A 13,357-nucleotide genomic window follows, 5' to 3' on the forward strand; every position below is an offset into this window, starting at 1 on the left:
TGAGTAATTTATGAAAAATTAAAAGACTAATGATTTGCACTTCAGTGGGTGCCATTTCTGAAGGTAAGTCTTCTAATCCTGCTATTAAAGCTCTGTCTCCCCATTCCTCTTAATATGGAAGGGAGCACATCACCCAAGGCCTCCCTCACCATGGGGCAGAGCTTCTCCTCTGCACCGAACGCCCAGCGATAGATATACCTGCTTTCTTCGAGCAAGTTCCTCTTCTTCCCTTCTTTTCCTTTCTTCCTCCTGCTGCCTCCGAAGGATTTCCTCCTGCTGTCTCCGGAGTTCTTCTTGCCTCTTTCGCTCCTCCTCTTCCCTTTTTGCCCTCATTTCTGCCTCTCTTCTCTCCTGTTCTAGCTGGACAATGAAAATGAATTTTTGTCAGCTTTATAGCAAGCATGGGGTGCCCCGAAGCACCAAGTAACTGCAGAGATGAGAGGTACATCTATCTCCTATTCACTCAGCAGCACCCTGCTGTGCTGCATTGAGGAGAGAAACCCTGACTGACTCGAAGCTCCAATGGGGCACATCAATCACTTTTCTGCTCTTCTAAGCAACATGCATGCTCCTCCTTTCTTGACCTTTTCTTATCTTAAAAACCTCTTCATTTGACATGACAATATGTCACATCTCTTCAGATGTGGGACACAAACTGGTCAACATTAAGAGTAACATCAGAAGTGTCCTAAAGTGTGTGTCTGGTATTTCTTAAGTCCCTACAAAACACTCCTTACTGGGATCTAACTGTGTCTCTAAAATTTCAACAACTACCAGCAAGGATGCTAAGAATGAGCACAGGGCTTCCTCATCTCAGCACTGTCAACTACACATCAGGTCTTCTCTTTCCTCACATATATTCTAGGAGTCGTACCCTGCCTTCCCACTCTTAATTCTCTATCTACATTCCTCGGCTCAAAACCTAAAGGGGGAAGGTACAGGGGAAGACAGGATGATCTGGCAACATGAAAATAAATGCTATCATGAAATGTGCAAGGTATTCATGACAGCTCTGTTCATCTTATTTCTCTGATTGTACCTTGGCTCCCTGTCAGATGAAATTACTTAGCTGCTCCCTGAATCCTGAATGTTTTTTAATCTATCTAGCCAGAACTATTTTCTTTAACTGCAATTTAATTTTCTTATTTTAAAACCCATGCTGGGACATGGTGGATACACTGATAATCCCAGCACTTGGGAAGCAGAGGCAGTATGTCCACCTCAAGTTTGAGGTCAACTTGGTCTACAGAGCAACTCCCAAGACAGAGTTGCAATAGTGTGATTATGTCACAAATAAAATGAAACCCCTACTAATGCTGAAGTACAAATTAATTTAGGAATCACTGACTATCAAAAGTGTTATCGCCTCTCTAAGATAGGTAGTAGCTCCTGCACCCTTGAGCACCCTGTGTGTCTGCTCATCTCTCTGCCCACCACAGGACTACCTGAAAGATCTTATTCTTACTCACATGACCTCAGCTCAAAGCACTGAGGAACTAGTGATTCTAAAGTCAAGAACTGTGAAGAACTACAGTCTCCCATTCATTTATGGAGACAGCTCTCACTATGGTCCTTTCCACACTCCAGGTTCTATGAAGAGTCCAGTGCCTTCTTGGGATATAACATGTATCATGTGTGATTCTACTAGGGTGTGAGAACCAGGAAAACATTAGACTCACACCATGCACTGCCAAATTCTAAGCTTGCCTGTCAGCATATCTCCAGGATCTGCTGAACATTTGAGTTTCATACCTGAAGAGACTAGAAAATGACTATCAAGTGTCAATGTTGGAATGGAGGCAACAGATTAAACTAAAAAGACAGAACAGGTAGCTAGAGGAAAGGAAAAAGCCTTGCATTCTGTAGCTAAAAGGCAGGCACACAGTGGTGAGGAGTAAGTTTCAGACCTTTGCAGCTTTGGCCTTCTCTAGCTGCTGAAGCTGTTCCAGGGAAGGACCTGGTGTTGTGGTGTCCAGGGGAAGATCCCATACACTACTACCTTCCCAAACTGTAAGACAAAGACAAAACTGAGAATGGTCCAAGAGTGTATGTAGCACAGTCACATAACCACAGGTGTTAAATAACAACAGAGCTGCTCCCTGAACCTGACCATGCTCCATCATACACAACTGTTGATTTTCTGGGAGGAGTACATGGGGTTGTCTTGCTACATAGCGCAGAACAGCCCAAAATGTGAGTTCTTCCTGTCTCAGCCTTCCAAATGCTGAGATTAATAGTCTGTGCCACCATGTGCCCGGCTGTTTGCTTTAAGAGAAATTAAGCCAGCAAGTTTTCATCAATACTCAACACACCATGAAGAAAATGTAGTATGAGACATTTACTAAGGAACCAATTTCATCCTTGTACCACTCCCTACAGGTACCTGATATGTCTGTGTCTTTAAAGATGAACTAGTTTTAAAACATCAAAAGGAACATGATAAAAATATGACAATATAATAACTTAAATGCCAGAGGATTTCTAGTAGCCATACAAGTAGAGAACCAACCAGGTGTTTGCACACTATGAATTAATTATTAAATGTTACTCAATTCTTCAGCTTATGGTTGTTAAATTACATCTCTTTGGAAAGACTCTGTGCAGGTCTTATAAATTACCTTTGATCTGTCAAATCTAAAAGACAGCACAGGCCAGATGTAGATGTAAACACTAAGGGTTCCAAGCCAAATATGATAAATTTCTGTAATCCTTTGAAGGTAGAGCTCAAAGGAGGATCTTGAGTTCAAGGCCAGCCTTGGCTACACATTAGATCAAGGCTACATAAAACCTCTCAAGGAAAAGCAAAATACAACAATAAAGGCTTCTGAGTCTATTTTCTTATTGTTAGTTAAAATTGTTAACACTAATTCTCTACTTTCCTTTTTTTGTCATACTAGAGAAATTTAAGTCTTACATATGCTAGACAAATATTCTATCACTAAATTTACAGCCCCAGACATCCATTACTCTATTTCTCTACATACCTATTACAATCTACGCAAACTAAATACAGTATACCAAAACCAATGAAGTATTTAAAATGATTACATATAAATTGCTTGAAATATTTAGAAGCTTCAAAACACTGAAGAATATTTTAGCATCCTAAGTATAAATGAATACTAAGAAAAAAATAATGTGGGCTGGCCCAGTGACTCACTCAGTGGTAAAAGGAAGGCCCTTGCCATCAAGCCTCATGACAGAAGTGTGACCCCCTAGGACTTACAAGATAGTGGAGAACCAACTCCCACAAGGTGTCTTAACCTCCATGAATGGACTGTGTTATCTATACCCACATACACACACCATACACAACCACACAAACAAACAAATAAATAAATAAAATATACACAGTATGAAAGTTCTGCTTCAATCTCTTCTTTGGGAAGGTTTCAGAAGGACACTAAGCTCTCTACTGTCGTGCTCTGTAGGGTCAATTCTAGAACTATCTCACCAACGCTAAAAAACAAAAGCTGTCAAAGATATAGGTTCTAACAACCAACTGCTCTCTCTTATAAGTACTATTGGTTATTCAAGCTTTCCACTTTTGTAGATATTATACAGTAACAACAGATTGTTCCATCAATTGCCAAGATTTTTAAAAACCCAACTCTAATTTGATACAAACAAAAACAGAACAAGTGAAGGTTTAAAGTGGGTGTTTCTCACCCTAAAATTTGGCAACACCTGCAAGGTTGCTATTACTCATCTTTAATTCCAACAGAGAGAACATTACTTAAAGCCTAGTACTTAGTTAGGCTTTATTTCCATCCCAACCTCAAAAGCCATCAAAAACAAAGATGGGGGGGAGGGTACGCACGCACGCACGCACAATTCTACATTAGTTAGAGCAATAAAAACATAAACCTAATTCAAACAATTTATATGCTAAATACTTCCTACAAAGTCTTTTTTGGATGTACCAAAGATGGAACTTCTTAAATTTCAATTAATAATGGATCAGTATGTCTAGGACATTTTTAAAAAACTGAAATATATAAAATGATTATTACATTCTAAATCCATTCATTTGTAACATAAGGAAAGTTTAGTTTTTACCTGCAGGCTGTGAGGCTGATGGCTGAAGCTCCCAGATAGAGCCAGTATCTGGCACTGACACAGACCTAGTTACTGAGGGAATGATGTTCTGATCAGACATTCTGCAAAAGGGAAATAAAAAGTCAATGTGTTCCTGTCACTCGGAAAGTAAGATACAGAGGGGCTCTGAGCAGGCTCCCGGGTTATCTGACTTGGACGCCAACACTTTGCTGCTCTTGCCTTGTGCTGTTTTTTGAGACAGGGCCCCACTATATAGCCCTGGTAACCTGGAACTCATGATATAGACCAGGCTGGCCTCAAATTCATACAGATCTACCTGCTTCTACTTCACTAGTATAAGGCTTTGTTTTGAAACTGATGAAAGCTGGGTGTGGTGGTGCAAGCCCAACTCTTGAAAGACAGGAAGATCTCTGAGTTCAGGGTTAGTCTGATGTACATAGTGAGACCCGTCTTAAAACAACAATGACACCTGAGAACTGCATTTCACTTCTGTATCTGAGGTCTTTCATATATCAGGTTAATCAAGCCTTCAGTACCTCAAGGGTTCAGTTTGCTTTTCTTTACAATAGAGACCAAGTCAGGCATGGGGGCACCCATCATTAAGGCCAGCACTTGGGAAGCAGAGGCAGATAAATCTCCTGAGTTTGAGTCTAAGCTGATCTATAGAAAGAGTTCCAGAACAGCCAGGGCTATATAGAGAGAGACCCTGCCTCGAACAAACTAATGAAGGGAGGGAGGGAAGGAAGGAGGAAGGGGGAGAGGAATGAGGGAGAGGAATGAGGGAGGGAGGGAGGGAGGGAGGGAGGGAGGGAGGGAGGGAGGGAGGGAGGGAGAAGGGAGGAAGGGAGAGAGAGAGGGAGGGAGGGAGGGAGGAAGAAGGGAGGAAGGGAGAGAGAGAGGGAGGGAAGGAAGAAAGGAAGGAGGGAAGGAGGGAGGGGAGGGGAGGGTAGGAGAGGGTAGGGACAGACTCCATCATTAACCTGCTTGCCTTGTAAGAGGCTAAGACCCACATGAGAAATGTGAAGCACTTTGATTTTTTTTTTTTTTTTTTTTTTTGGTTTTTCAAAATAGGGTTTCTCTGTTTAGTCCTGGCTATCCTGAAACTCACTATGTAGACCAGGTTGGCCTTGAACTCAGAAATCCACCTGCCTCTGCCTCCCAGGTGCTGGGATTACAGGCATGCGCCACCACACCCCGGTGAAGCACTTTGATTAAGACACAGTACAGCTTTGGAAGATTAACTACCGATACAACTTCAGGAGCTGAGACAAACGCCCTGAATGAAAATCTGAAGTACCAGGAATTAAAGAATGTCTCCATAATTGCTTTGCCAACAGACCTGCCTTAATGGTTTAGGAATCTCAGTGAACCATGACCCTGTGTGCCTTATCAATTTTTTTTTAATCAGACATCGTGGGTAAAAGTAAAATTACCTACACACACACACACACAGAAATGTGACATAATGGAAGGACCACCGACCTCATCTTCAGAGCCTGGAACTGCTGCAGAAGAAGAGCCAGTTGCTGCTGCTGCTGAGACGACAAAGCTGCTTTCTGCTGCTGAGCCAACACCTGTGCATACTGTTGTCTTCAAAAGTTAAAAAAAAAAGTATAAACTATCTACTCACATACAGTTCACGATTGAAAGAATAGAAAACAAAACCCAACTCATCCCCTCCCCCAGCCACCAAACTCAGTAATAACAATCAAATATATTTTATAATTCTATAAAGTCACAAAAATTTTTGATCCACATCATAGATGATGTTCTTGAAGGACAGATATATACATGTGTACATATACATATGAAACAAATGACATGTGTGATATATGCATACTGCATAGTGCAGAATGTCAAAAAACTGTCAAACACTCACAAGATTTCCTAGATTGTAAATGTCAATAAGCAAATTTGAACACTTATTTCCAAATGAAGAACTCTGCAAAACTAAAATCACTTCTACAAAATTTTCTCAGATTTTCTGTTTCAGCTTGTAAATTTTGGGGTAATATTTTCTGCTGGCTCTGAAAGCTGCAAACAGTAAATATCTTCAGGTTTACAGGTGCAACTGCTCAGTTCTTCTCCTGTAATTTAACAGTAGTCACAGACAATCTATAAACAGGTAAGTCATGTGATCCAATGTTTTGCTTAAAACAGGCAGCAGGCTACGAACACGAGACAGCGCTAACCCATCTGCCTGCACAAATGTTACGCCTTTCCCATGAGGCTAGTGCTCAGGAGACTAAGGCCGCAGAACATGAGTTTTAAGGCAGTCAGACCTATACAGCTAAATCGATCCTATCTCAACACAAAAAATTAAAGTAAGATCACGACTTAGTGAGCTGGTCATTATTCTGGACCATTTCTAACAACAAACTCTTCTAACTCTGCCTACTTCTCCTCTTTTTTTCTCTGTGCCTCTCAAAAAGTCCTTAGTCCTTAAAATGATTGTTTGGCTCTTTCTTCAGCAACTAAAGATCCTGAAAACCAAACCTGATGTCATTCTCTGCAATCTAGCGTGAAAAGGCGAGCTACAATGAGATGACAGTGGTACACACGTCACTAGTAGGCTACTCAAGTATCACAGAAGCCTTGAGTTCTCACTCTAACGGGTGAGACTTGGAGTGGATTCTATGTCAGGCTCCCTTGGTGCTGCAGTGCATCCGACTGCATCACTGCTCTTACTGGATTAAGAACTGCTGGTACTGGAGGTGCTGCATCTGGTATAAGGCAGTGATCTCCTGCTGTCTGGTCAGGCGTTCCTGGTCCAATTCTCCCTGAGAGAAAAGAGGTACAGGAAGAAGCACCATGAAATAAACAGCAGTGAGCATAAGTGGCAGGAAGTATACACACACACACACACACACACACACACACACACACACACACGTAAGTATGCATATGAGTATACAGCACAACACACCCATGACCTTTGCTTCCTACTCCAAACTTGTGCCCTTTAAACCCTTAACTAAAAGCCCCATCTTTAAAAACTAAACAATGCCACCTAGTGGAGTAAGGTGGTGTTACCAGCCTAAGTCACAAGGGGTTACAAAAACAGAACTGTAACAGCACTGTCCTCCACTACCTCAAACTGAGAGCTGAACTGTCACCTACTGAGCTGTTACTACAAATGAGAAATTACCCAGCACTCTAAATCTTGGTGGCTTGTTTTAAAGATCACATAGAATTCACAGGAACAAGACAGCACGAAAAAGAGTAAAGTAACCTAACAGCTGATGGGATAAGAATGCCTCCCTTATTTCTAATAAGGTATTTCTAATGCCAGTAATGCACTAGAAGGCGGAGTGCTAATGGTTTTTAGCAGGCTAATGGTATTTTCTTTGTATTTCAAAATAATTCAAGGACGATGGCCGAAATTTTAGTTTTATAAAGTAATAATAAGAGACAAAGAAAATATAAGGTATATAACAATAAAAATAAAAACCTAAGATAAGACTAACCCCCAGGTAACCCATGTATGAACTTGTATCTTTCTTACTTACTGATTATAGCTTGGAATAAAGCGTCTGACATACAATGGGTTAGAGCAAGAAGAATCCTAAATTCAGAGACATCAGGAGTAAGGTCTAGTCAACACTTCACATGAAAACCTGGGTTTTAAGAGTTTTGCTGGTGAAAGTCAACTCTCTTTTCAGTGCTTTGAGGAAGGAGGTAGCAGATAACAAGGAAGCTGAGCTTCCCAAAGGCGTCCCCTTGAAGTGTACAGACTGAGGCTTAGGTACAGACTCAACTGAAGGGGTGCAGGCTCTGACTGGAGAAGACAGGGGCGAGAGCATGCCAAGAACCATGGGAGCAGATTTTAGCTCCTGACACAGCAAAGTCACAGCTCAACCTTAAGACAGGAAATAAAGCTCAAACTTGTCAGGTAAATTTGAGTAATGATACACTACAACTGTTCTTGTGATTGAAAAGAAACAATTCTCAAAAATAATGTATGAATCAGCAAGGCGGTGGTAAACGCCTTTAATCCCAGCACTCTGGGAGGCAGAGGCAGGCGGATTTCTGAGTTCAAGGTCAGTCTGGTCTACAGAGTGAGTTCCAGGACAGCCAGAGCTATACAGAGAAACTCTGTCTCGGGGGAAACAAACAAACAAACAACAACACAACAACAACAAAAACCCCACCAAAATCATCATCATCATCATCATCATCATCATCATCATAGTGATGTTGTATGAATCATGGAAGAGAACTTATTATGGCCAGCAAGCCAGTGAGTGTTATCCTTTAATGACAGAGGATGTATCACATTCACAGTCACCTATCAAAAAAATTCCCCTGAAAATATGACTGGTAGCCTCAATATAGCTGTGTAATGGTAGGTTACTGCAGAAATCCAGTATTCATAGTAAATTAACTATGGTCATTTTTATCAATGGACAACCACTACTCGTTCTATTTAATAAAGACATAGCTAGACAGTCACACAGCTAGCAACCTCTACTAGCAACTCAACTGAGAAAGGCCGGCCTCAAGAGAAAATATTTCCCAGCTAAAGGATTATGCCTTCAAAATATCCTAACACAGTAGTGGCACTTATATTTGTATAAGCCTAAAACTCAATAAATTTTATTGAAAATAAGAAGGAAATAGAGGTGAGAGGAAAAGTGTAAGTTCTAAGTAAAAGTAATAAGGAATTTTCAGAGGCCAACCATATTAAAACACAAAAGATAAAAGTTTTGACATGAACTTTGAAAGGGAAAGTCAGACCATGAAGGACCTAAGGTTAGGTCAGGATAAGATATTGGTCTCATTCTTTACTGGACTGGCTAGAAAACTGACAGATTTTATATAGTATGTACAGATGAACACACAGTAAGTTTTGAAAAGGTCATTACTGTTCAGGATACAATTCTCCCATTCAAAATGCCCACTATCATCTCAATTTCCTTTATGAAACTACCAGGCTGGTTATGGTAGTTCATGCCTATAATCCCAGCAACTCAGTAGGAGCAAGAAACCACCACAAGTTTGAGGTCAACCTGGTCTGCAAAGCAAGTTCTAGGCCAGCTGTTAAACTGCAAAATTCTGTATCTAAGAAGAAACAAGAAAGAGAAATTACCATTCTTTCTTCCTTCACTGCAACCCTGGCTGTCATTCAGAGAGAAACAAGTACTCCTGTATCTACTGTGAATCCCAGGCCAGTGGGAAGATACTCACCATATGAGGAGGGGGAGCTGGGCCTGGAGAGAAAGGAACCCTTCCCCACATTTTCATGATATCACCAAGGGGCTGGAAGCTCTCATCACATGCTCTCTTCACCAGCAATGACATAGTAAAATAGCCCGCCTGAAACCATTCGGCCATCTCCTGATTGTTAAAAGGACCTAAAGGGGAGTGAGAATGTTGTCAGGCTCAAAAGTAAATATATTCCCTGAGTCTCATGTTCATTCAAATTTTTATAGAATACCAGCTTACTTCAAAGAGTGACAAATAGGTTTCTTAAGAATTAGATACAAAAGGAATTAAATTTTGAGATGCACAATGTTCTGTCTCACAGAGCTGGGAATCTAAGTCAGGACATTGCTCATTCTCAGCAAGTACCTTGCTGCCGAGTCTCATCCCTGAGCAAGCTCCAGCCTGACATGTCTCCAACTGTCACCAAAGCTTTAATGACTGTACGCAGAATAACTGTCTCACCCTCTGCAACAACTCACATCAGAAGAATAAATAAAGAGCACCGAAGAGCTGTTGAGCATGTGCTGGCTCTGATCACTAAATGCTCAGGGCTACATACAAAGTCCAATTTTTGTTATGTTGTGCTGGAGACTAGTGATTTTTGAAAAGCAATAATCAACTGAACTAAGGCAAACCACAATGCACATTCCCAACTAGACTAAATTTGGCCTTGAGAAAAAAATAGCATTCTTTAGTTGAGTATTTTGAACATAAAAACATAGACAAATTCAATATTTTTCTAGGCATTAAAAAATGTTTTTTTTTTTTAAAGATGTGAATAGGCTTTTTGCCTAAACAAATGTGTTCGCACCGCCTGTGTGCCTGGTATCTAGAAGCCAGAGTGGGTGTGGGATCCCCAGAACCTGAGTTATAGATGGTTCTAACTCACTGTGTAAATGCTGGGAGCCAGCCTGGGTTCTCTGGAAGAGCAGCACTTTTAACTGTTGAGTCATTTATCCAGTAATCCCATTTTTGCTTCTTTTGTTCTTTTCCTTTGGTTTTTCTGAACAGGGTTTCTCTGTGTAATAGCCCTGGCTGCACTGGGCTTGTTTTACAGAGCAGGCTGGTCTCAAACTCACTGTGATCTACCTGCTTCTGTTCTCTGCCTCCAGAGTGCTGGGATTAAAGGCATGCACATCCACAACCGATCCCCTCCAAATTTTTAATTAAAATCAAACACCACAGAATATGTGTGTATCGGCACATATGTATATATGTGCCGATATACACATTATCAGCACATATGTGTGTGTGTGTGTGTACATATGTATGTATGTGTGAGTGTATATATATATATATACACTCACACATACACAAAATACATATGTGTGCACATGTGTGCATACACACATAATATATACACACACATAACAAACACACATAAAACACACACACACACAAAATTAGGAAAATCCCTACTTTAAAAGCTTAAACCACTTCCAAATAATTCATGGCTAAAAAAAAAAAAAATGTGTGAGTCTCTGTGTGTACTTGTACACTCTACATACACTAAATAAACAATGACTAAGTTAAATTACACTTGGAATAAGAGGATACTTCGTTCAACTTATGAAAATTCATCAGTAAGCTGACTATAATGGTGCATACCTGCAACCTCAATACTCAGTGGGAATGATTATCAATATTTTATATGGTACATAACATATAGCATATGATTATTTCAGTTGGTGCAGAAATATCTAACAACACCCATTTTATACTAAAGATGGGGAAGTTTACTTTGGCAGCACATATACTAAAAAAACTGGAACAATATAAAGACGAATAGCATGGTCCCTATGCAAGGATGACATCCACATTTGTGAAGCATTATATATCATATATGCCAAAGAGTTGAACTAAAAACACTAAGAAGTAAAAAAGGTCAAAGACAAGAAGTCAGTAAAAATGTTTACCACTAAGCCTGACAACTTGAGGCAAATCTCTAGAAACCACGCAGTGGAAAGAATCAACACTTACAACTTGTCCTCTGACTTCTACACCATGCGTGCACCCACCACCACCACCACTACCACTACTACCACTACTACCACCACCGCACACACACAGATGGTTAAAACACTTATTGCTCTGGCAAAAGATGCAGTTTGGGGTTCCATCATCATATGGCAGCTTACAAACACCTGATACACATGGGCATATTACCCCCCACACAGACACACATAAAATTTAAAATGAAAAGAAAAAACTGGAAACATATATAAGAAGACAAAGATCTGGGGCAAGCAGGATGTCTCAGTAAGTATGAGCACTTAAACCTAGTGACCTGAGTTCAACCTTTGGAACTCAAGGAAAGGTAGAAATACAGAACCAACTCCAAAGAATTGTTCTCTGGCTTTACACAACATGCAAATACATAAATAGTGATAATAAATAATAATCTTTAGAAACAAAAACAGAATCTACCACCAGATATACAAAACATGCCTAGTTGAAAAATTCTGTCTGTTGACTTCATTATTTCTAGCTACTTCGGAGTGCTGGGGCAGAGGCTTTCAGCCCGGAAGTGTGAAATCAGTGTAAGTAATACAAAACATTATTTCAAACAGGGAGATGGTGGCTGAGAAAGGGAAACTCCATTAGACACACACACAGACAAAGATGCTCAACACAGCGATCAGAACGAGACACCATAACGATCCAAGTTTGGGAGAAGACATCCATAATCCCAGCATCCTTATGGCTAAGTCAGGAGAATTAAGAATTGGAGGTCACCATGGGTTAAACTTCCTCCACCCAAAAAACCCCACGTACAGTGGGATATCCCAGTAACTACAAAATAAATAACAAAAGTGAGGAAGGATGGAGACAAATTAGAATCCCGTGTACCTTTGGCTAGAGCATAAAACAGCACAGCACCTATAGAAACTGTGATGACCAGCACTTCGGAGGCGGAGGCAGGCGGATTTCGGAGTTCAAGGCCAGCCTGGTCTACAGAGTGAGTTCCAGGACAACCAGGGCTACACAGTGAAACCCTGTGTCTTGGGGAAAAAAAAAAGAAAAAGAAAAAAAGAAAAAGAAAAAGAAAAAAAGAAAAAGAAAAAGAAAGAGAAAGAGAAAAAGAAAGAGAAAAAGAAACTGTGATGAATAGTTTCATGATATAGAAGGTATGGCAGAGCATGTCTGTTACAGGATATTTGGTCACACTGTGAACTCTGAGATTGTTTATTTACTGAAAAAAAAAAATGTTTCTAGTTGTGGTGTGGCTTAGTCCTTAGATTAAACCATTAATCCCTGTGGCTGGAATGTAGACACACCCTTAGTACACACACCTTTAATCCCAAACAATGACATAACTAACATAAAGTTAGTTTGTAGAAATAAATACCCATGTTTGAAAGTGGTGTCTGAGTGGCACACAAACTGATTTGACAAAATAGGATATACCAAACTCTCATAAAAAGAGAGAGGAAGAAGAGGCTACTCAGGAGTAGTGCAGAAAGAAAAAAAAAAAAAGGAGAAAGGGGGCACTTTTAGATGGGAGAGTTTTACAGAGAGAACAAGTTAGACATAGATATAAAGATAGAACAAGCCAGAGAATGAAAAGGAGCCAGAAGATTAGAACAAAATGCCAACATCTGAGGCCAAGTGGGATAGATAGAATCGGTTAGAGTGGAGAGTTTGAGCCAGATCAGCTGAATTTAGTCAGTCTGCTAGAGATCAGAAAGAGCTAGAGAGGGGTGAGCTTATTCAATAGTAAGTATCAGAGGCTGAAAACACTCTAGGCCTAGATTAGATTGTACAGAGGCTACAGCTTCCAGGACTATGCCTAGGTTAGCAGACAGAAGCAAGTAAGCCTCAGAGATGACAAATCAGGAGACTAAAAGATAGTGCTAGCATTCAAGAGGCTGAGAAACAGGAGACTACTCAAAGTTCAAAATGAAAGGAGATCCTGAGCCAAAGTAAAGTATCATTACACACTTGCTAGAATGATTTAAAAACAAAAACAAGAACAATGAAACACAAAACCTATCATCATCAAACTCTGGTAAAGATACGCATGCACATCATCAGAGGACATATAGAACAGTTCAGACACTATGGAAAGCAGTTTTAATAACTAAAGATTCAA

General features: G+C 40.3%; 1 protein-coding gene and 1 non-coding gene across 5 annotated transcripts in view; one reads left to right on the forward strand and one right to left on the reverse strand.

The window, feature by feature from the left end:
- Gigyf2 (GRB10 interacting GYF protein 2) overlaps positions 1 to 13,357 on the reverse strand; it is a 122,592-nt gene that overhangs the window by 22,311 nt on the left and 86,924 nt on the right. For all 4 annotated transcript variants that reach the window (XM_052192302.1, XM_052192301.1, XM_052192299.1 and 1 more), the window contains 6 exons: positions 9,247 to 9,413; positions 6,748 to 6,839; positions 5,542 to 5,649; positions 4,060 to 4,160; positions 1,908 to 2,008; positions 199 to 360 (listed from right to left, as the gene is read on the reverse strand). In XM_052192302.1, coding sequence (XP_052048262.1) covers positions 199 to 360; positions 1,908 to 2,008; positions 4,060 to 4,160; positions 5,542 to 5,649; positions 6,748 to 6,839; positions 9,247 to 9,413 — 731 coding nt within the window. The remainder of the gene's footprint in view (positions 1 to 198; positions 361 to 1,907; positions 2,009 to 4,059; positions 4,161 to 5,541; positions 5,650 to 6,747; positions 6,840 to 9,246; positions 9,414 to 13,357) is intronic.
- LOC127693102 (U6 spliceosomal RNA) lies at positions 10,999 to 11,106 on the forward strand. The gene has a single exon (XR_007979582.1). It is a non-coding gene; the product is annotated as a U6 spliceosomal RNA (small nuclear RNA).

This window comes from Apodemus sylvaticus, chromosome 9 (assembly GCF_947179515.1).
Source record: "Apodemus sylvaticus chromosome 9, mApoSyl1.1, whole genome shotgun sequence".
NCBI lineage: Eukaryota > Metazoa > Chordata > Mammalia > Rodentia > Muridae > Apodemus > Apodemus sylvaticus.